At 52.5% G+C, this 21530-nt stretch overlaps 2 protein-coding genes across 2 annotated transcripts in view; both read left to right on the forward strand.

The window, feature by feature from the left end:
• The window catches only part of LOC132319065 (hydrocephalus-inducing protein homolog), a 57098-nt gene extending 39641 nt beyond the window's left edge, over positions 1-17457 (forward strand). Inside the window, exons 18-28 of the mRNA XM_059828703.1 lie at positions 1982-2220; positions 5173-5428; positions 7412-7555; positions 8965-9108; positions 9964-10277; positions 10914-11106; positions 13053-13187; positions 13473-13682; positions 14573-14710; positions 16399-16576; positions 17090-17457. Of these exons, the coding sequence (XP_059684686.1) occupies positions 1982-2220; positions 5173-5428; positions 7412-7555; positions 8965-9108; positions 9964-10277; positions 10914-11106; positions 13053-13187; positions 13473-13682; positions 14573-14710; positions 16399-16576; positions 17090-17349 (2211 nt within the window). The 3' untranslated portion in view covers positions 17350-17457. The remainder of the gene's footprint in view (positions 1-1981; positions 2221-5172; positions 5429-7411; positions 7556-8964; positions 9109-9963; positions 10278-10913; positions 11107-13052; positions 13188-13472; positions 13683-14572; positions 14711-16398; positions 16577-17089) is intronic.
• Positions 17458-17977: 520 nt separating this feature from the next.
• On the forward strand, positions 17978-20109 carry LOC132319110 (hydrocephalus-inducing protein homolog). The gene is made up of 4 exons (XM_059829018.1): positions 17978-18105; positions 18907-19043; positions 19908-20035; positions 20086-20109. Exons 1-4 carry the CDS (start codon positions 17990-17992, stop codon positions 20107-20109), a joined length of 405 nt encoding a protein of 134 aa, XP_059685001.1. The 5' UTR covers positions 17978-17989.
• Positions 20110-21530: the final 1421 nt, after the last annotated feature.

Below are 21530 nucleotides of genomic sequence, written 5' to 3' on the forward strand. Positions count from 1 at the left end.
TGACCTCCCTAATCCAGAGCCCTGTGCTCCTGATGGAGCTCACTGCCGCGTGGTCTCCAGCAGCGGTCATCCAGCCAGATGTGTTGTCGTCTTCAGGAGAGTGCCTGGGGAGCAGATCCCCTTCCACCTTCCCAGGGATGAGCTGCCCTCAGATTCAACCGGAGCTGATGTTGCAGAAGAGACCATGTTTTGTTTATTAAAAAAAAAAAAAAGAAGCTGCACCTGTTTATCTTCTCACTGGGATTCCCTGGAGAGAATCAAGTGATTTTCAGGCAGCATATAAAGAGTTTTGGCCAAACTCGGTGTAAGCAAGGAGAGAACATGCAGTTCCCATTCCCATATTTGCTTCTCTCCTCATTTAGTGCAGGTTTTGTTTCATTTCCTGATTTCATTGCATATTATCTCAAGCTTTTGATGACATTCCCCTTATTAAAGAAATGGTCATATGGAGAGACAGCAAACCAAGGAGATAAACTTAAAACCAGTGCCGATAAAGGATGCTGCTTTAGTGATTCTGTTTCTTGTTGTGGCTGATGCGCGATTTTGTTGTTATCTGAGTGAATTGCGCAGGCTGCGGGGAGGGGGAAGGCTTTGAAGAGCCTGGAACTGAGTTTATTAGTTTTGCCAGTGCCTGGAATAATTTTGATGCCTTTGGCATGCTCCATCCTGGGATGCAGGCATGCAGACCTGACCTGCAGTCAGCCTAAGGAGTTTTCATAGCTGGGGCACCTCCCCACGCTGCCGGGAGCCTGAATGCTCAGCAAGTTACTGCTTCCCTGTCCTCCCGCTAGTCTTACCCTCGTTAGCAGAGGTCGTTTTGGGGGGCTTATTTAAAATGCTTTCCATGACTTTGAAGTGCTGCTTGGTTTTCTGGTGTTCTTCTCCCTTGGGCTGGCTGGTGTCCTGTTAGAGCTCAGTGCCACCAGCCTGACAGATGGAAACTCAAGCTGACTTCACCTGGATCAGGCACTTGGATCATGTCAGGCCTGCAAGCTCATCCTTGCTTTTCATTCAAAAAAGAAGAAAAAAGCCTTTTCTCTTAGAATACTGCGGTGTTTTGGGTGAGTAGTGCCTGTCGTCCCAAACACAGCACTGAACTGTGGGGTGTGTGTGCCACTAACACCGTGATGGACACTTTGAAGCCGTACATCTACATCCCAGTGCATTTCATGCTGGCCAGGGGACATTGCATGCGTTTCTCTTTGTCTGCTGCAAGCTTGCTCCCTGCGACTGTGTTTTTAAATGGACCGGGGGTCCAGCCCCCTCATTGCCCCATCTGTAGCGCAAGGTGCATGAGAAACCAGAGGAGGAGAATGCTTGAGAAGCCCTGGCCATGCCCACAGGGCATGTCTTGCCCTTCCTTTCTGCTTAGTTCTTTACTGCCCTGCTGTAAACACTTAGAGCTGAATGTTTCAAAGCCAAGGACAGTGGGACACCTCGCTGCAGCTGGTGATCAGTGGGGACCGAGTGCTTCAGTCCTTCAGGGGCTGTTGAGAAGCACTGCCTAACTCTTGGGAGAGATGACCGGTTTTGCAGAGTTATTCTTCAGGCTCTCAGCAGTATCCCCCAGGCACGTGGCTGCCACGGTGGGATTTGAGCAGTCCTGGCTTCCTCTGGCCTTGAGCCTTCATGCAAACCCGGCCACCGTGGTTGGGAAGGCAGGAGAGATAAAGTAGCTTCCCTTGGTGCACACTCCAAAAGAGAGACCAAAAGAGGAGGGGGAATAACCTTCTCCCGAGGATGAGCATCTCTTGGGTTGGGCAAAACGCGGTTAATGAAGTGAGTCTGTTAAAGGAGGGTAAACTACAGGTTGTATAAGTTCCTGCATAGTTGCTGTTTGCAGACACCGTAGCTTAGATTTAGGGAAATGAAGCCTTTCTGGTTTTTACCCTCGTATCTTTAGTCCTTCCTTTTCCTGCACCCCACAAGAGACCAGGGTCCCTGGTTTCCATGCTAAGTTAGTGTTTGGCTTGTCTTGCAGGCTGGCAAACGCTCGCGCTGGAGGATTGAACCCAGTAAAGGAGTGATCCCCCCCGAGACCGAGGTGTCTGTGACCATCATCGCAAACTTGGATGACACGGAGAAATTCAGGGACAAGGTGAACCTGTTCATAGAGAACAGCCGTTCCTATGTCATCCCTGTCCGGGCTGTCGGCATTGGCACCACCATTGTCACCGACAAACCCTTTGGTCCGGAGCTCAACTTGGGACGCCACTTCAGGTAGGCTACCTCTCAGCTCCCGCTTCTGCCGTGGGCTCAGCCAGGAGGAGTTTTGCTGTAGTCCTTCAGGCTAGTTCTCCTTCCGTGCTCAAGGTCCTGGCTCTGTTTCACTGAAGCCACAAGAATTCCTTTAGAAGCATTTTATGGCCATTTGAAAGATGTTAGATGCCCTCAAAAGCCACCAAAATGGACACCAGTTGCTAAATTGTCACTGAATTGCCCTTACTTATAACGCATTTATTTCCTCACTTTATCAAATAAAGATACGAACAGTAGGTCCCCGAAGCCTCCGGCTGGAAAACACTACATTACGAGTATAAACATATTTCCCTTTGGAATAACTTGGCTTGCTTTTTCACTCACTGTGGAGTATCATCTTGCAGCAGCGGAAAACCGTGGAGGTAGCTTGTTAGCAACTCCTCGACTAAAGTAATGGTGCTGCTTTATTTCCCCTCTGCCTGGGAGTCCTGGAGGAGCAGCAGAATTTGTCTTTGCCCTGTATCATGCGTCAGTTCACTCGTCTTCCCCGGCTCCCCTGCCAGGCTGCTCTTTGTTAGACGTAGTTGCTCTTTCCTGGTTTCTCCTGCCTGCTTTCCTCCCTGTCTCCTCTGTCAAGACCGCAGCAGCAGCCCGGGGCACGGGCAAGTGAGGGTGGCTGCAGGCCCAGCTCTGAAAGGGAGAGGAGGAGAGGTCTGCTGAGGTTGGGTGGGATAAATTGAGAGTATTCATTGAAAGAGCTTGGCTGGGAGGAGGGGATTTGTTGATGCCACTGTGTGTGTCTGAAACCAGGCACGTCCTTCTAAACAGGGGAGGAAAATAAGCCTTTGCAAAGTGCTGCTTGCCTTGTGTTGGAGACCTTTTGGGGCAAGAGGCATCATCTTCTCGAGGTGCCTGTTCCTTTCCCTGGCTGCAAAGAGGGTCCACAGTGCTCCAATACCTACATTTTTGGTTAGAAAGAGCAGGTTAATCCTACCTTAAGCATTTAGGATAGATTTTTAGGGACTTAAATATGCATCCACAAGCCATCCGCATCAGCAGGGACGTTGCAGGGAGGTTGGTGATTGCCCAGCGTGTCCTGTGCTCTGTGCAGCCACAGATTGGCTACACAACACAGTGGACAATGTTAGGGTGGTTCATGTCATTGTGCTCTGCCCCCCTTCACCCGCAGGCTCTGTTTGGAGTTGTTGCTGTTGGTGTCGGCTGCAGAACTGCCACCGAGTGAGCTGTGGTGGGACCCCGGTAACATCTCCGATGAGTTGGGCTTTCCCAGAGCCACAAATTCTGCATCTCCCCAGAGCTGCTCCAAGCTTTCATCCGTTGCTCTCCACAACACACACCATTTCATACTAAACTTGTAAACCTCATTATTTTTTTTAACAGTCTGTTTCACAGACTTGTTTGTTCTATAGTATATGCTTGTGTGTTTGTATTTAGCTGCTTATGGCAGACATGCATTTTGTAAGCCACGTGTTCTGTACCTTTCAAAAAGACAATAACTGTTCCAGGAACTCTTCATTTCCTGGTCATGCTCAGCTTTATAGAGGGTAAAATAATGACTCCAGACTAGCCTGCGGTTAGTGTTTCTTTACCTGAAGGAATCAATTTCCATTGAATATTCATCTGGCTTTATATCTAGCTCTAGTTCTTCATCTCTGGTTGTCGCTCCGTTCCCTCAGCAGCCAGAGCTGGTCTTGCTGCTGTGTTCGTATTGGGAAAACCTCTGTTGATCCTGCGTTCTCAGAGTGCATTTGTCTCCCTAAAACACAAACCCAGCTGCACTGTTGAGGCAAAGGGCGATATGTTGGGGGCGATGAGGGTTGGCTGCTCCCTAAGGGATGGGGGGATGAGGGGGATCCCACCAGTGAGGCAAGTGGTGCCCAGGTCACCAGATGAGTCTGTATACCCTGCAGCCTCCCCAGTAGCATCTTTGGAGGAAGCCACCTGAGGCAGCAGCTCCCAAGGGGAAGGTGAAATGGCAGCGAAGCTGTTCCTCCCTCCACTTGCAGCCAGGCCAGGCCAGCTCAGTGTCTGATGCAGCGAGACCTGCAGGAAGCCCCTTGGAAAAATACTCGGATTATTAAGCCCCAAAGGCTGGTGATGCTCTGTCTGCAGCAACTGAGATGATGTTTGTATTGGGTCTGGCTGAGATGGAGTTAGTTTTCCCCATAGCAGCCCTCATAGTGCTGTGCTTTGTATTGGTAGCTAGAAGGGTGCTGATAAGGCACCGGTGTTTTGGGTACTGCTGAGCAGTGCTCGCACAGCACCAGGGCTGTCTCTCCAACATTCCCCCCTCCCCGCTAGGCTGGGGGTGGGCAAGATCTTGGGAGGGGTCATAGCCAGGACAGCTGACCCAAACTGCCCAAAGGGATGTTCCATCCCATACGACGTCTGCTCAGCAATAAAAGCTAAGAGAAGAAGGAGGAAGGGGGGGCATTCATTATTACGACGTTTGTCTTGTGGAGCAACTGCTAAGCGTACTGAAGCTCTTCTTCCCGGGAAGTGGCTGGACATCGCCTGCTGATGGGAAGCAGAGAATAAATCTTTTCTTTTCCTTTGCTTCTGTGCACGGCCTTTGCTTTTGCTGTATTAAACTGCCTTTCTCGTGACCCACGAGTTTTTTTTCCATCTTATTTTCTCCCCGCCCTGTCCTGCTGAGGAGGGGAGTGATTGAGTGGCTTGGTGGGCACCTGGCATCCAGCCGAGGTCAACCCACCACAGTGTTCTTCAAGAAGCTTTTCCTTGCTGTACACAACCAGAGCAGCTGCTGGATGGTGATAAACTTCGGGGCAACCAAGGTCTGGCTCTTGCTGTAGCTTTGAGCTAGGTCAGCCTTTTTGGAGGTGCCTTTATTGCTGAGTGTGCAGTCGGATAATGCCTTCAGGGTGCTGAAGCTGGGTGATCGCTGGGAAATGGCAGCTCCCGTGACATTTTCCATCTCTGCTTCTCTTCTAGCCTGGACCCCTGCTGCTACCACTTCAAGATGACAAATAAAGGGCGACGCACCCAGTACCTGTATTGGACAAGAGAAGGTTTCAGCCCGTTTCACCGGCATCATCGTCTCCCTGCCATTGGTACCACCAAGGGTAAAGATTCCGCCCAGAACCCCAAACCTGCCTGCCCTGTGTTTAAGCTTCGGCCTCTGAGGATGGAGCTGATGCCGGGCAAGACTGTGGAGATGACCCTGGAAGGCTTCTCCAGCACTCCGCAGGTGAGGTCCCCCATGAGGGCTGAGCCTTTCCCATCAGATCACGTCCACTGGGAGTTCTTTTGCAGCCCCTTGACATTTGCCTGCGAAAATGAGCAAGAGCTTTCCAGAAACTGTTTTAATGCCACAAGTTACCACGGCAGCACCAGTTGCTTTTCTTGCTGGCCACCATCAGTTGCTAAGGCTTTTTTGTGTTTCTAGAGCTACCATAAACCCAACTTGCTGACACCAAAATGGGGGCTGAAGGAAGTATTGCTACTTCAGGGGCCAAGGGCAGGTTATAAGGTGTCGTGTGCTGAGGCAGAAAGGAAGGGCAGGGCAAATAAGTTCTACTTACACTAGGGGCACAGGCAGAAAGTAGATTAAAAAATGCAAGGTCATCTATCTGGGGGAAGCAGTGAGCAAAAGAAACCACCTGTGAAGGGGGGGAGTGTCTGGGAGCAGCATCATTTTTCCTCTGTAGACAAACGTAAGCAGAGGGCTTGTCTAGCACTGAGTCCTGGAGGAGAAAAAACGAACAGGGTGTGTCAGCTCTAATGATCATTCCCCATGTGGGAGCCTCTTCCCACGGATCATTATAATTGACAGCTTGACTTTTGTCAATATTTCCAGAACAGCTCGCCCCAGTCTCTCAGCCAGCCCCGGTGTCCCAAGGGCAGCCAGGTCTTGCGGCACCCTTGGACGGCAGCTGAGAGGGGGGGATTTCAGCAGGGTCACTGGGTGTTCTCCCTGGACCCTTCTTTCCAGGGGAAATCCAACTCTGCAGAGAAACTGCCAGCTACCCCTGGTGTGCATTCCCTGGCTCCAGGACCACTGGGCACAGATGTTTAAGCAACTATGGACTAAATCTGCATTAAGCTCCTGCTGGTACCAGTGCTTTGAAAGGTTTTTTAAAGGATTGCCTGAGTGGCAGCTTGAGGAAGACTTGATTACTCACTCAATTGACTGTGATGGGATTGTCCCTGTGCAGTTCTGAGCCCAAAGGTTTTGCTGAAGAGGGAAAAAGGTACTAGAAAGGAAGGAAAATGATCAGGGCACTGGTGAGGGTGTCTTGCCCGGAAAGGCCAAAGGGGATCTGTGAGCTCAGCTGTGGCTGCCTGGTTCGTGCAGTCAAAGCCCAGACCCTGGGAGTGGGCTTTCCACCTTACTTGGGGTCTTGGGAACTTAATTCTCTTCAGGTTGGCCAGAAGCCCAACTGCCTGCACTGCACGTGCAGCACAGATGATTTTGGAGGCTGTAGATTCCGAGGAGTTGTTGGGTTGTGGTGTTGTACCAGAGGGAAGAATGAGAAATGATGGGAGGAATTTGGGAAAGTGAAACCATGAGAAATCAGGAAAAAGTCTTGAACATAAGAGCATCCAGCTTCAGCAGAGGGTTTTCGTGTGGAGTGCAAGACATCTCTTTCCTAGGGAGATTTCTTTTCAAAGCAGCTCTAGAAGGGCACAGTACATCCTAGGAATGAGTGATCCCCTCTTTACCTGAAGGCAGGCTGGCTATTTGGGTTTTTGCCATGTATCCTTTCTATTAAGCTTCCAAGGGAGGGTTTGCTGGCGTTGGCCCTTCTACCACTTGTTTCCCTTAATATAGTTATGTGTATTTTTAATCAGTTCCTACAGCTTTCTGTAAGGATTATGCTTAGCGATGGGGCACATCAAAACAAGAATCATTTGGGGCAGGGATTATTACAATTGTAGACACCACGTGACTCAAGTGCCTTTTGTGGATGTTGGGGTGTAGCGGTATGGACGTTTGAGTGCAGCATAAATAGGGTGTAGCATAGAAAGAGAGAGGGCTGTTGAGGAGACGAGTGACTGTCACTTTAGGGCAGTAATACCTGTTGATGGTTGATGGCCAAGATCCCATGGCACAGTTTTTATCTAGGCTATCAAAATCCTTTATGTCCACGGTCGGGTGGCTAGCAACTGCAGGGTGTTTTCTGGACGCCCTGCTAGCACCCGCTGGGTGACGTGTGACTCTTGCATGCAGGTAGTGAAGGAGCGGCTGCTGTGTCACGCCATGGTGGGGAGCAAGGCAGGGAAGGCACAGATCATGCAAGTGGACGTCACCTGCGAGTTTGTTGCTCCCATTCTGCAAATATCCTCCAGAGAAATCACTTTCCGGGTGGAGAAGGTAAGTCTGCGGATTGCATGCTGGCATTGAATAGCTTGGCTGATGACTGAGAGCCTGTGGGGTGTGTGTGCTTGTGTTCAAAGGGGGAAGTTAAATATCTTGTCCGAGTCCTCAGGGCTTTGACTATTGATTTGAGCAGGACCAAGCTTTTGCCATTAACACTGCGATCATTATTTCGCTCCTCTGGGCTTGGGGACAGTCTCACCAGCCGTATTCGGCCTTTCTTGATGTGGATACAGAATTGAGCTGCTGAGCCAAGGGCACAGGGTGAGACGTGTGGGACCCACGAGAACAGTGTGGGCTTTGCGCAGCCCCCTCGTGTGCTGGGGCTGCAGGTGGGAGAGCAGAGAGCTGCAGCTGAGCGATGCTAAACCCCCTCCTCACCCCTCCTGAGGTGCTTTGTAAAGTAAGTGAGGACGTTTTCAGGGATGGGACTGGTTTTTAACTTCACCGAAGTAAAACTGAGATTACAGCTGCTCTGCTGAGGGGGATCGTGGCCACTTGTAGAGAGACACCAGTTTCTGTACTCAGTATAAAGGGAGGTTTTTGAGGATCCTCCTTCAAGGCACAGTGAAGTCTGAACACTGATCCTGTAGGGGAGCTGAGAAAAACTGAGAGAGCTGTCAGCTCCTCAGGCTGATGAGGGAAAACTGTCATGTCTTGTCTCTCTTTGCCTTCTCTGCTCTTGGTATGCTCTTTGCATTTCCCCAAGCCTCACTTTCTTCAAAGGACCCGCAGATGTCCTTCAGCTGCAGCGATGGTAATATCAACACAAAGCAGGAGCCCTCTAGTCTCTGGATCCTGACTCCTGCATCATCTTTCTCTCTCCCGTGAGGTGTCTGAAAAAGAGAAGATACTTCATTATTTAGTTTCTGTGTTTTCAGGTCTCTCCTCTGGTTCCCAGGCTTCCAGAGAAGCGCAAAACCCTGTGAGCAGGGAGTTCAGATTTAATTAGAAGCTTTTCAGCTCTGCCTGATGTCTGCCTGTGGTCTGCTTGATGCCACACGCTCTGATTTATCGAGTACTACGAAGCTGCAGCTGATTGATGTCAATACACCCCAAAGTAGTTTCCCAAAGCCTGTCTAGTTTATATAAACCATGCAGAGACAAAAGCTCTGGGTTCACTTTCTCTTTTGATCTTGTTCAAGCAGCTGCCTCCTCTCGGGGTCCTATCCCCCCATCTGTACGTGAGACTGTTTCCCTGTCCCCCGGGGGATGCTGTAGTTTCTAAAGATGAAAAGCATCTGATCTACTTCAAGGAAACCTTTCTAGAAGGGTAGAAGTGAATAAAAATAGTAAATCGAGATGTATGCTCTTTTGGGGTTGAAAACCTTGAAATGCATCAGAAAAGGGAAGGAGGTCCGTGGCCGCTTCAGGTTGTTTTTTTCCCTTGTCTCCTGTTTCTGTAGCAACCCAGTGATGTCCTAACTCTTCAGTACCAGCCTCTTTCATTAAAAAACATGTCCTCCCTGCCGCTCAGCGTTGTCCCGGCCTTGGAGCAACCCTTCGTGATCTGCGATGCGGACCGGCAGCCCCTCCCCGCAGATGTTCAGGTGAGCAGCCGTGGACCTTGGTGCTGGTGGGGTTTGAAGAGGGAGGAGTGTGGTGGTGCATTTCTGTTGGGAGGTCCTCTGGTAGAGAGGTTTATTCTTTAGAATCAGCAGTAGACTGGCCTGAACTAAATCAGATTTGAAACGAGTTGCTGAAGGAAACGAAATATCATCTGAATTGGGGAAATGCGTCCTGGCTCTAAGCCATGAGGAGAGGGGAGCGTGCAACTAGGTCTGGGCACGCCATGTAGTAAAGGTGTCTCCTGGAAACCATCCTAGCTCTCCAGCAGCCATCCTTGGATAACCTCAAGAGCAGCTTGCTCCCTTCAAGGGCAGCCCTGCTTTCAGGAAGGCTGAGGATGCTCCTCCATCCACTCCCTGGCACCTGCCCCATTGTTGGTGGAAGGTGTTGGGTATGGACTCTGCTAAACGTGTTGTGGTAGGCACGGCCACCATTTCTGTGCCGTGCCAGTGACTAGCACCTGCAAGGGTGAGGCTGCAATGCCGTTGCACTTGTGCTGTGAGGAAAAAGATGTTCCTCTAGAGTCGGGGCAAAAGGCCCTGGCTTGCCAGAGTGCTGGTTTGGTCATGTATTCAGCGTATAGCTTCTGTGGGTCCAGAATTCAGGAGGACAATCTTTCTTTCCCTCTTGTATGGATGCAGAGCCCAGAGGCATGAGCGTGAGATAGTCTCAGACCAGAGTGTTGTGGTGCTTGCGGGCAGGCGCACACTGTAAAGAAAAGGAAGGATGAACTGAGAAGGCCACGTTGGGGTCACACGTTGAATATTTACATTTTCATGCCGTCAGACCTTGGGACTTCATCACACTGGTGGTTAATACTCTTCATCTCCTTGCAGCCCATGAAGCTGGAGATAGGAGAGGAACTTCATCTCTCCATCAGCTTTAACCCTGCTTATGAAGAGGGTTTGAATATCTGGGTAGCAGAGAAGGCTCTGAAGATAGGCTTTCTCGAGCACCCTCAGGAGGAGCAGGTCACCATTCGGGGAGAAGTCTACTTCCCCAATCTCCATTTCCCGACCATGGCCGTGGACTTTGGGTGCCTCTTGAATGACACCGAAGCTGTGCGTTATGTCAGGATGACAAACTGCAGCCCACTTCCTGTCCGGTACCACTGGTCATTCCTGATGGACAGCCGCGTGAACCAGATGAGGTATGTGCGCCTCTACCCTCTCCTTGAAGCTCTTCTTCCCGGTGTCCTGTTTGTACTTTGCAAAGACCAAGCTGTTTGCCTGGCATCCGACAAATTGCTTTCAACTTTCCCTTGTGGAAAGAACACCTACCAGCTGTGGTCAGGCTAGATGCGCAGGGAATAGGTGATCTCCACCAGTTTGATGCTGAGAAAGAGGCAGCATTCTCCAGCCAAGCTGGGACTGTAAGATGCTACCAACACTTTTTGCATAGCCCATAACCTAGAATCCTGCTTTGTCTCTGGAGCTACAAAGCCACGCTTAGGCACTTGGAGAAGCAGATCTGTAACGGGAGCTCTCTTCCTTTCCTGCCAACCCTACTTGTTGTCATGTCATACGAAGAACCTACACAGGCACTGACACCAGAACGATGTGCTGCCGCCCCAGTCTCTTGCTGCTGCTTTGCTGTAGCCCCTGTACTGTTTCCCCTGGGAAGGAAAGCTGGTGTGGAAAGCTGCTTTCTCAGACCTTCGTGGCCTGAGGCAAATACCACACACCACCAGTGCCCACCCAGGGGCTGCATCCTGCTAAGGGGCCGCTGGTGCAGGTTCCCCTCCCTCCCACTGCAGGTCTGTGACCAAAGTTATGTTCTTTTCCAGGTTCAGCCCTCCAGCACCTAAATTTTTCATGAAAGCCCAACCACCAAGGAAGGAGGAAGGCCAGTTGGAGCGCTCAGCGTCTGCAGAGAGCAGCTCCAGGGACGGGGGTGCGGAGGAGCCGGCCAAAGCCCTGGCAGCAGCAGGGGATCCTGCCCAGGAGCCAGCAGTTGCAGAGGACTCCCTGGAAGCAAAGGTAGATTTTCTTCTGCACCTACCACCTGCGTTGCCTCCCCCAGCTTGCCACCAAAAAGCCGTGCTCGTGCCAACCTCCCTTTTTGCTGCCCTGCTGCCACATGCCCTGAGAGCGGGCTGGGCATCAGGGCCAGCGGCTGGACACGGGGCTTCTGGGGAGGGAGAAATAGGATAGTTTTGCTTGGAGAAGGCCACTCAGATTCTCCTGACTCACGTTGGGTTTGGTTTGGTTTTTTTTGTTTTTGTTTGGTTTGGGGTTTTTTTTTGTTTACAACATCAAAGGAGGCTTTTATCTGCATCATGATGTGAGGGCTTCCAGTTTCCTTCCTGTCTCAAGCTGTGCCAAGTACTGATCTGCATGTAGCACCTTCTCAAGCCCAGCTGGAGCCACCCGCTTTCACGCTTCTGCCTTCCCCCAAGAGCCGGTGTTGCAGTGATGGCCGCAGAGACAACTTTTTATAAAAAGAAGGCTTTGCAGACAGAGTTGCCTTTGATGTGCTGACCTTCCTGGTGAAGCTCGCTGCTTTGGAGCTTGACCTTGGTACTAGTGGGAGCTGGCACCTTGTTGTGCATCGTGTGGGACAGAGGCTGCTCCTAGGGCAAGAGAAAAGGGTGTAAGAGAGCCCAAGAGGCTCTGAAAGAGCCAGCGTTGACATTAAGTTCAAGGAGGGGAGCTGCACCTGCTTACATTCAAATATCAGCAGTTTTGATGTTGTAACTCTGCACATTTTTTCTGAATCAGGAGAAATGATAGCCTGTAGATGTAAAGAATAGTGTGGCTGAATGTTTTTGGATAGAAGCATGAAATCATCGTTATTTCCTGCTTTGTTGCCATGTATGCCCAGGAAGTAAACCAGGGAAATACAAGGGGACCTGTCTGAGTAGGATCCAAAATTGCTTCAAAGGATTCTTCTGGATTCAAAGGATGCTTCTAGATTGCAGTTTGGTCTTCTGCTTGTGTCACTCTCTCAAGGCAATCTCCATATAACCTCCGTGGGGAGGTGGGAGACCACAGGCCTAGGAAAGATGTGAGTTAACATCTTTGGGAATATACGCTTGGCAAAGCTTTGCTAAGTTTGAAAATGTGGAGACAGTAGAAAGAGCATTGAAATGAGAGAAAACTCTTCCCTCCCCAGTGCTTTATCTACTGGGGAGATGGAGCCTCTGACTAGGTCCAAGGATGTCCTGTAAATATTCTTGCAGATTCTGCTGAAGTCAAGGCCACAGCACAAAGCACTTCTTGACATTAGTGAACAAGGGGGTGATCTTAAACTTCAAGAGCAGTCACAAAGCCCTCTTTTATAAATAGGGGTCAGAAGCCCAGGGATGAGGTTCCTCTTGAGACATGGTGCCTTTGAGGTTCGATACCAGCTCTCGGCTGCTGCAAGACAGAAAAACATCTCAGCTGCCTTCTTCAGGAAGGTGCTGTTGGAGAAGAATGACCGAGCAGAGATCCTCAGCTCTCCAGCACTGATGAGTGCGTGAGATGAAACCTAAGCACCATCTGAAACAGGATAGTTGTGCTGAGCACTTTCTAAGTCCTTATTTTCCTGTTTTTAATACTTCTCACTTGCAGTTGTGTTCCTCTTTTTGTCACAGAAAACCAAACTTGTCCCGGCATGGGGTTCTCGGTGTGTTCCTTGGGCAGAAGTGAGCAAAGTCAGGCTGGCACGAGGGTGCAAAGTACCCTTGAGGTCTCTGCCAGGACTCAGTGCTGGGTGCATGCAGCTTCCTCGTGCAAGCTTGCGTGTAGGAAGTGCAGATGGAGCCCGTGTCTCATCTGTGGGTGGGCTTGGACCCATGCTCAACTGATGGCATGGGTATACCCCTGCTTGATTTGCGCCCAGGTCCCATCTCAGCTGCTCCTGGCTTGGTGAGGTGGTGGAGCCTGCAGCAGAGTGGTCTCACCCAGCCTGCTTTCTGCAGCTCATGGTGCTTGTTTTCCAGTTGCTACCGTCCACTGCTGCGGAGCTGGAAGGCGCTGCAGAGATGGAGGGTGCTGCAGAGACTCAGAGCCTGGTGAAGATCAAGGAGTTGATGCCGTTCATGGAGGCAGAGCCCCTCGCCTTGGGAGTGGAGGAGGTAAGTGGGAATCTGACTTGCTTATGTAGCCCCCGCTCCCACTGGTGGCCCTCAGCTGCTCGCAGAGTGTAGTGTATTAATGAATGTATTGGTGAGTATGGGAGATATTTCCCATGGTTTCTCCACTGGAAAGTGTCATGGATGCAGGATGAGATGAGGATGATTTTGCCTGTGTTTTGAGGAGCAGGCCCCTCCAGTCGTGTCTGTCCTTTGCTTCAAGCCACGGCTGCTCTTCTGCATCAATTTGGATGCTCGACATCTTGATCTCTCCTCCCCTCCCTCCAGGTTTTTGACATCCTGCCACTGTATGGTGTGCTGCAGCCGGGCGAGAGCCAGCGGGTCACGTTCACCTTCTTTGGCCACACAAACATCGTCGCCAGCGTCACGGCGCTGTGCAAGGTGGAGGGAGGCCCGACCTACGAGATCGCGCTGAGTGGGGAGGCTTCGCTCATCGACTACCTCCTAGACACCACGGAGATCGACTGCGGGCTGAAGGTACCGCGCACTTCTCTTGGCAGTGGTCTCTGAAACCATCACCAGCAGGTTGCTGCCCACCTAGGTCTAGGGCTCTCTCCCCTTCCCAGCTACTTTATCAGCTGTATGGCTTGGAAGTACAACCTTTGAGTGATACGTCCTGCATCCAAGGTGGTTTTTAATGGCCATCTCCATCCGCCCCAAAGTTGGGAGTTGCTCCTCTTCAAGGTTACTAACGCTGCCTCCTGGGGCAGGCAGGATCCCAGCAGTGATCTCGAGAGGGACATGCCCCGAGACATCCACACACTGATCTGCTCCTAAAGCCTGAGGTGCAAGGAGATGCTCTTTTTCAGTGCTCTTGATTAATCAACAAAAGAAACCAGGGAGGGAGTTAACTTGGACTTCCTGTCGCTGAAGCTGGAGAGAATGTCCCAGAATAATCCCCACTTCACTTCTTTTTGGTTAAAAACCCCACAGATACTTCCAGCTCTTGGTCTTGCATGTGTTGCACCATTTGTCTCCCTTTTTTCTGGTGTTTTGCTTGCAAGTACTTGTATGCAGGTGGCTTTTCCTCTGAAGTGCCTTGATGCCTCCTTCTTTGTTCCAGCTAGCTGTTCGATGACGCCTTAAAGCGCAGAGGGCTTGTATCCCCTGGTTTCTTTGTTACTGGTCTTTACATGGTTGTTATTGCACCTCCGTGCTGCCGTAAATATCTGTTCCTGTGTCGGGCTAAGAGGTACCCAGCGGCTGTGGGTTCCCCGGGTTAACCCGGGAGAGTCAAGTGCCCATATGTCCTCTGCGGTCCCTGCTGCTGCGCTGTGTTCATTTCCTTTCAAGCCAATGAAAGAGGAAGGAGATTCCCAGCATCAGGCCTGTGTCTGTAACTTCCCGCTCCTCTGTCCTCTCTTCAGCTGTTTAACAAAGTCACCAAAGCAGAGGTCACCCTGCAGAACAGCGGCAAGGTGGGATTCACCTACGCGGTGCTCAGCCCCAGTGCGGCCACTGCCGACAGCCCTCTGCCCGGCGTGCCCCTGGTCGTGCCCAGCACGGTGAGTATGGAGGTAGCACAAGCGATTAACCCTGGCCCTTTGTCAGGCTGCCTAGGAGAGGGTTGTAGGGAAAAAAGGGAAAACAGCCATGAAAAAACCCACAGAAGCAGCCAGGAGAGAGAGGGCTGTAAGCAATTGCTGCTGGGGGGCAGAGAAGGTCAGGCAAGCGCGGTCCTAATAGACTGCCTTGAATGGCCTTTGCTGGCGGGTGGCTCTGCTGTCATTCAGCAGCCACGGGCGGGAGGCACGAGTGCTTTGGTAGCTCTCCGGACCCCAGCTGCTGAGCTCTCTGGTTGTGCCGGCACTGGCGCTGGCCGGTGCAGGCTCTCCCGAGGGTCACCGTACCCGGGTTGTGTGATCGGAGAGGACTTAGTCCTCATCCCTGCCTGTAACAAACCCTGCCTGCCCCCTGCCAGCACTGAGCAGGTGAGACTTCAATACTCTCTGGCTTGGGCATGACGCTCTTTGGCCAGAAACTGTAACAGCCCCTGTACCAGTCCCTCACTCCTCCAGCTTTGCTGCTCTGCAGCAGCTTTGTGGGGCAGTGAGGGGGCCAGGGAGGAGCAGGGCTGGAATAGCAAGGAGAGGAGTTTGCAGCATCCCACCATCCCAGCTTCTCAGTCCTGCATGGATGTCTTTGAGCTGAAGCAGTGTTCTTATCTTGGACACTTTTTGCAATGGGAAGGGGAAGCCAAAAGGCTTTCACGTTCCCCCATGCCTGTCTCCTACAAGGGATGACACGCTGATGCCCTCTTCCTGCAAGCTTCCGAAGAGACAGCTCTGCTCGGACCCGCGCAGTTGTTGCTGTAACAGCGTTGTCAGCCCTGGCAGCTTGACAGGGCTCGCTTTCGCTGGAGCTGTGTTGTGTGCTGGAGTAAGGGCTCGGGGGACCAAGTGGCAGGATCCGTCCCGCTCAGTAGCTTGTCCCTGCAGCGTGGAGGGGAGCGGGGAGCCGAGGGTCCAGCCCCGCGTGCAGAGGGCAAGCTGAGGAAAGCTGCGGCTGTGTCCTGTCACCCCGAGCTGTGTTGCCGTCTGCTTGAGTTTGCTCTCGACCTGGCTGGCGTGAGCCCAGCCCGGGGATCGGACAGTCCTTCTGGAAGCCCGGAGAGGAGGTGACCTTCCTGGCAACACCTTCTTCCCTAGATCTCATCCTAGTCCCTGCTCCTGCGTTTCCAGAGATGTATGTTTGCAGGTCATCGTGAGTCCAGACAGGCTCATGCACCCTCGGTGTAACCGCACAGGCAGGAGATGTTTGGTTGGGGTCGTTAATAAGGGGTGAGGCCGGTGGTGGGAACCACCGACGTGCTGTGAGAGTTGCTGCTGGCTCTGCTGAGAGCGCAGGCACTTCACTCATCTTCCACAGCGGCTGGTAAAAGAGCTTTTATTTCTTCGGTCTGGCTCTTGCTAGCAGAGGGTAAACACCGTTAGCAGAAGAGCTGTGCTCCTGCTGAGCGCAGGGCAGTCTGTGCTGTGGGAATGCATCCCTACAGGCCCTCTGAAGGATACAGTGCATCCTGGTGTAGGAGACTTGAGCTTTTGGGTAGAAGAGAGCTAGAAGGCAGTGTTGTCTGATGCTTTCTTATCTTTGAGAACCTGCCTTCTCTTCTCAGCGTGTCTATCGTCTGAGCCATCCCTCCACCAATCCCTCTTTGGTTTGCATTCCCTCCCTCTTCTCTCATGCCCTGCAGGGTTACATTGGACCTGGCAAGGAGCAAGTGCTGAAAGTCTCCTACCTGCCAGGAGTGCCGGGAGTCTTTTGCAGGACTTTCCAGGTCCAAGTGGGTCACCTGGAGCCAAAAGAGATCTCCCTCAAAGGAGAGGGGGTCTTTCCCCGGACCTACTTGGACCTGCCCAGGAACACCAAAGGTGAGCACTGCCTGTCTGCTGCCCAGGTAGGTCCCTGGCTTTTTCCCCCATGTCATATCATATGGCCATAGGGCAGCTCCCACCCATCTCCAGCAAGCCTGGAGGTTTCAGGGCTGTCAGACCAACACTCAATCCTCTGCTTGCTTCCTGAGTGTCTAGCAGACGAGCCCATGTGGGCTTTGCCCCGGGAACCATCCTGCAGAGCTTGCCAGCGTATCTGTTGGTGGCCTGCAAAGATGATGCCTAGACAGAAAAGTTTGGGAAAGCTGTAATGCAGGCTGGCAGGGATTTTGTCAGGGTTGGCTTTGCATCGCATTGCAGGGGATGAGATGCTCCTCTGTGGGGAGGAAGATGGGTGGGAGTGAACATCAGGATTCAGAGAGGAGTAGCAGCATAGATTGCTCGAGGGGTTTGTTTCTGGGAGAGGCCAGCATCCGGGGAGTGGGACTTCCCAGCTTAAATGGGCATGGTGCAGTGCCCACACTTCTATTTGTGGATGTTTTCTTCCTTCAGGAAACAAACAGTATGAGAAGATCCTCAGAGGCAAGAGCAAAGATGGACTAAGACAGCCAGAGGGACGAAGCAGTGGTTCTGGGGGAGGCTGCGGCCGTGGAGCCACCCATGGACAACTCGGGCACCATGGTGAGAACGACTGCTGCCCCATTTGGCACATGCCACCCTCCCGCCGTGTCACTTGGGCCCCTTGCACCCTGCAGCAGGCTTCCCGGGGCCCTGCTGGCACTTGGGACCTCCCTGCCCGCATCTGGCCATGATCACGCATCAGCTCAGCGTTGCCCCGGGGGCTGCCCACCTCTGGTAGTTGTCCCTCCTGTAGATGCACCAGCTTCCTGACTACCCCAGGGAGAGATCCTGAAGACCATGCTCATGTGATTGAATTTATGGTACTTTGTGAATGGAGACGCAGGTCATCGCTGGGGTGTTTGTGGCTCACACCCCAAGCCCTGCCAGGTTTACAGAGCTTCATAGCAGCAGCCTGACTACACCCTGGGACTGTGCTGTCAGTGTTTGTTTGTCTCCAAGAGGCACCAGCTTTGTCGTGGTTCCTTTTTGGAGAGAGTTTTTGTCCAAGCTGCTTTGGCAGTGGCTGGGGGCAGGCAAATACTTGGAGCTCTGGAAGGTTCCTAGCTTGTCTGTCTGTTTGTCTGGCCAGATCAGCTTTTATAACAGTGACCGGACAGGCAAAGATGCTGGAGTTCATTTCCCCCCAGATAAGGTCCTGTCTAAGAGAGCAGGAGGTGTCAGAGACACTGAGCAGGGAGACAGGAGGACCCCATCACCCCTCTCAACAAGAGCAGGGTGGGATCCTCTTTCAGAGACAAGCCTCTCCCTTGGGAAGGACCTTTGCTAACCAGCCACTGTCTTTGCTTTCCTCAGTTCGACACTCGGCTGCAGATGCAGACGGAGCAGGTGCTGATAGAGGAACACGCCCTGGAGCAGCAGAAAGCTCTCGCCTCCGGTCCCTCGGAGGACACTGCCTTTGACCAGCGTGCTCGTCGGAGGCTTCTCAAGTTAGTGGGGACTCCCGTACCCTATCTCCAGGCACCCTGAGGGCAACACCCGGCGGCACACCCCTGCTCCTGAGAGCTCCTTGTGCCTGCAGAGCTGGGAATAGCTGGGCACTCAGCTCCCCACCGATGATGGGTTCTGTTCTTAGAGCTGAAGGGGTCCAGTGCTGACCATCAAGCCCATCCAGACAGCACAGACAGCATCCCTGCTGACCACCTCTGAAAGAGGCAACTCAAAGCTGGCATCTTTGTTCCAACTAACAGATCCCACTAAGCAAAAAGAGCCGGGAACGGCACAGGTTGACAAAGCCTTGACAAGCCCTACATCAGGTGGCTTGGGTGCTGGTGGGACTGCAGGGCTTGCCTAGGTAACTTGGTCCTTCCTTTTGCTCCTTCATGAGGAGGGACGGGCACCGTAGGCTCCAGTTCAGGAGGAAGAGGCTCTGCAAAACAGATTGTTTAGGTGTTTTCCTGAGTGGGATTGCTCTGGCAAAGGACCTTCCCATGAATCTTGGAGGTGTTGATTACTGCATTTATCGGTGCTCCTCTGGGGACAGATCTGGTTGCAGAGCAGCACAAATGAATTTTTTGTTAAGGTCCCATTGGTAGCTGATAAAACCTAGGACCTACCCTCCCTGTGACTTACCAAAGACTTATTACCAGGTGGTCAGGCTTGGGTTTCACTGGCTAGAGTTGAGCTTTTACAGCAGTGAATACAGAAATATCCATTTTATTTGCATCTTCCATCCACTTGGAAACGTAGCCAGGCTGTGGTTTAAGGGCTCTCCTTACTCCTCCTTTCAGAGCTGAGCTGCCCGAGTACGTCCGGGACTTTGGCTATGTCGTTCTCAGGAACATCCACACACACATCATGAAGATCACCAACACCAGGCAGTTCCCTGTGTCCTTTCACACTGACGGACGTGTCCTGTGTGACACAGGTAACCAGTGCTGGGGAGACTTCACGTGGGCTTGAAGGAGCTGTCTCTGACAGATTAGCTTAAGCCACTGGACGTGGGGAGTTTTCCTGAGTGCTTGTTTGTACAGCTTTGTCCTCCTTAGTACGCCCTGCTTGGTGCCTCGGAGCCTGAGTTCTCCTGGCCAGCAGTGCCCAGAGACCTGGCCTGCCTGTGGCTGCCCTAGCATGTGATTGCAGGGGCGAGCTGTGCTGATCACCGTGGTCACCTCTCAGCATCTTCTGCTCTTGGCTACCGTGAGCAGCATCTTGAGTTTTTGTGCACGCAGTGGGTTTGCATTGCAAACAGATGGCCCCTTGGTGTTTTGGAAGTGCTTTGGTTTCGCGTTCATAATGTCACAGCACTTCTGTTCAGCCTTTATTGAGAAAACAGCCTGTGAGGTCCTCTGGTGTATCAAAATAGGCTTCCGAAACAGGCCTTGAGGTAAGGCTGCAGTGCCATCAAATGGTGACTCGCTGTGCCTGAGGGCTGGTCAGGTGTCTCCTCTAAGTTGTTTCCCAGGGAGCACCACAGCACAGGGGAATCATAGTTGGAAGTTCTCCTTTGCAGAGGTCTGCACATCCTTCCCTGGGATACCTGATAAAGGAATTACCAGCGCTCCTCAGCTAGTATGTTTCCTTTTGACCGTGCGAACCTTGGATTCTGGCTGTGAAAAGCCTTTCTTCTGGAGCGGTGACATGGGAGAAAGAGTGGCAGGCTTCTCTGGAGAGGCAAAGAGCCCTCTTCTTCACAGAGCTGCCAGCCAGGACACCCCTATGGCCTTAACGTGCTTGTGACACATTTCATGTCGCTTGAGTGTCTCAGCTGCTTTATTTTCATCTGTTCAAGGTTTCAGCGTGGACCTGGACCATGTGAAGCACCTGCCCTGCTGCAAGACCAAGACGTTCGAAGTGCGCTTCAACCCACCAAGTGTCAACCTGCCACTGGGAGCGGTGGACATGCTCCTGCCCATCAAGGTACCTCGTGGTCCCTCACCTCCCTGTGCCCGCACCACCTTTTGGGGCAGGCAGCAGGTTGGGGACAGCAGTAGATGTCACTTGGGCTCTCAGCTGGATGCTCTGTCCTTCACTCGGCAGCCAGAGGCCCCACGTTTCACGTCCGCCTCCGTCCCAATGTGACTGTGCCGTCCCTCTGCTTCTCCAGGGACAGACCGGAGTTCCCTGTCCAGTGTGGGTAGTGCCAGGAAGAAACCATGCAGCTCCACAATCACCTCCAGGTCCCCTGTAAATGGTTCATCACCATGAATGGGCCTGTTAAGAAGGTAAAGCACAGACAATGTGTAGCACCTAACTTCTTGGTTGGGTCTTCTTTGCCTCTCTTGCCTTTTCTGCCCCTGTGGCTGCCTGAGCACTTGGGCTACAGCTCGTGTGAGGAAGCTTTAGAGAGTACAGAGCAAATCTGGTTTGCCTGGACCTGTTCACTAGCTGATGCTTCACTTCTCTGCCATCTTCCCCCATTCCTCCTCCAAGGACAGTGCCTCCCCGTCTGCCTGCCCTGCTTATATGTCTTCCCTCCAGTTCTAGAGCAGTGGTGGCCACGGCTGGTCTGGATGCGGATGCTCTCAGCACTGTGACAGTATCTCAGAGCACTGCAGGACCCAAGGGTCTGTCCTCACAGACCAAGGAGACCTCCCACAATTGTTTTTTGTGCTCAGGTGGACAAACCTTTGCCAGTGAGGGTGCATCAGAAGCTGCTGCAGCAGTTAAAGGCCAAGCCCTGTGTCTTTGAGGTGCTGCCCTCGGCTGGAGCCCTGGCCCCAGGACAGCGCTGCAACGTGCGAGTCAGGCTTTCCCCCCGAGAAGAGGTGAGATCAGCCGGTGTCACCCCCAGGAGGTGCGGCAGGGCAATGTGGTAACAAGAGCCCAGCACAGGGAGGAGGAGATGAGGTCTGCCTGCACATGGAGCTTTCTGCAAGCCCCGTACCCATGGTGCCTCAGTTTCCCCTGCAGCGCACTCTTCTGAGAGGGGCTTTGAAATGCCAATGGGGAGCTGGCACAGAGAGCATCAGGGCACTGCGGTGTGGCTCCCTCTCGGCGCATGGGGGGAAATCTACCTGTTTCCCCTCGTCTTCCCCCTTGCATGGGCGTGTTTGCAGGCTGCAACGCCCTGGTGCAGAGCGGCTGGCACGCTCGCAGGGGATAACTAAACCTGGAAGGGCCGATCTAGGCTAATCCTGCTGCTGGTACCAGCAGACAAAACAGCCACCAGACCCCTTCCCGGGCACGGCAGGCCAGTCACCTGTAGTGGTATGCTGCCAGCAGTCCCTGTGGCTCTGGCCCAGCCTGCCTGCACGTTCCCAGGCAGTTTGGGAGTCAGCATAAAAGATGGAGCATTCCCAAAGGCAGTCTGTGTGTAGCCACCATGACTTCGAAACTGGCAGTGGGTAACAGTATGGACACGAGTGCTTCCACACCTAGGAAGCATCCCAGGGATGTTTGAATTGCTAGTAGA

Source organism: Gavia stellata, chromosome 24, assembly GCF_030936135.1.
Source record: "Gavia stellata isolate bGavSte3 chromosome 24, bGavSte3.hap2, whole genome shotgun sequence".
Taxonomy (NCBI): domain Eukaryota; kingdom Metazoa; phylum Chordata; class Aves; order Gaviiformes; family Gaviidae; genus Gavia; species Gavia stellata.

What these genes read in the sequence shown, in the direction of transcription:
- LOC132319110 (XM_059829018.1), top strand. Translation starts at nt 17,990, where the DNA reads ATGCAGACGGAGCAGGTGCTGATAGAGGAACACGCCCTGGAGCAGCAG. An exon ending in ACGTGTCCTGTGTGACACAG is followed by an intron (nt 19,044 to 19,907) that starts GTAACCAGTGCT and finishes CATCTGTTCAAG; the next exon opens with GTTTCAGCGTGGACCTGGAC. An exon ending in ACATGCTCCTGCCCATCAAG is followed by an intron (nt 20,036 to 20,085) that starts GTACCTCGTGGT and finishes CTTTTGGGGCAG; the next exon opens with GCAGCAGGTTGGGGACAGCA.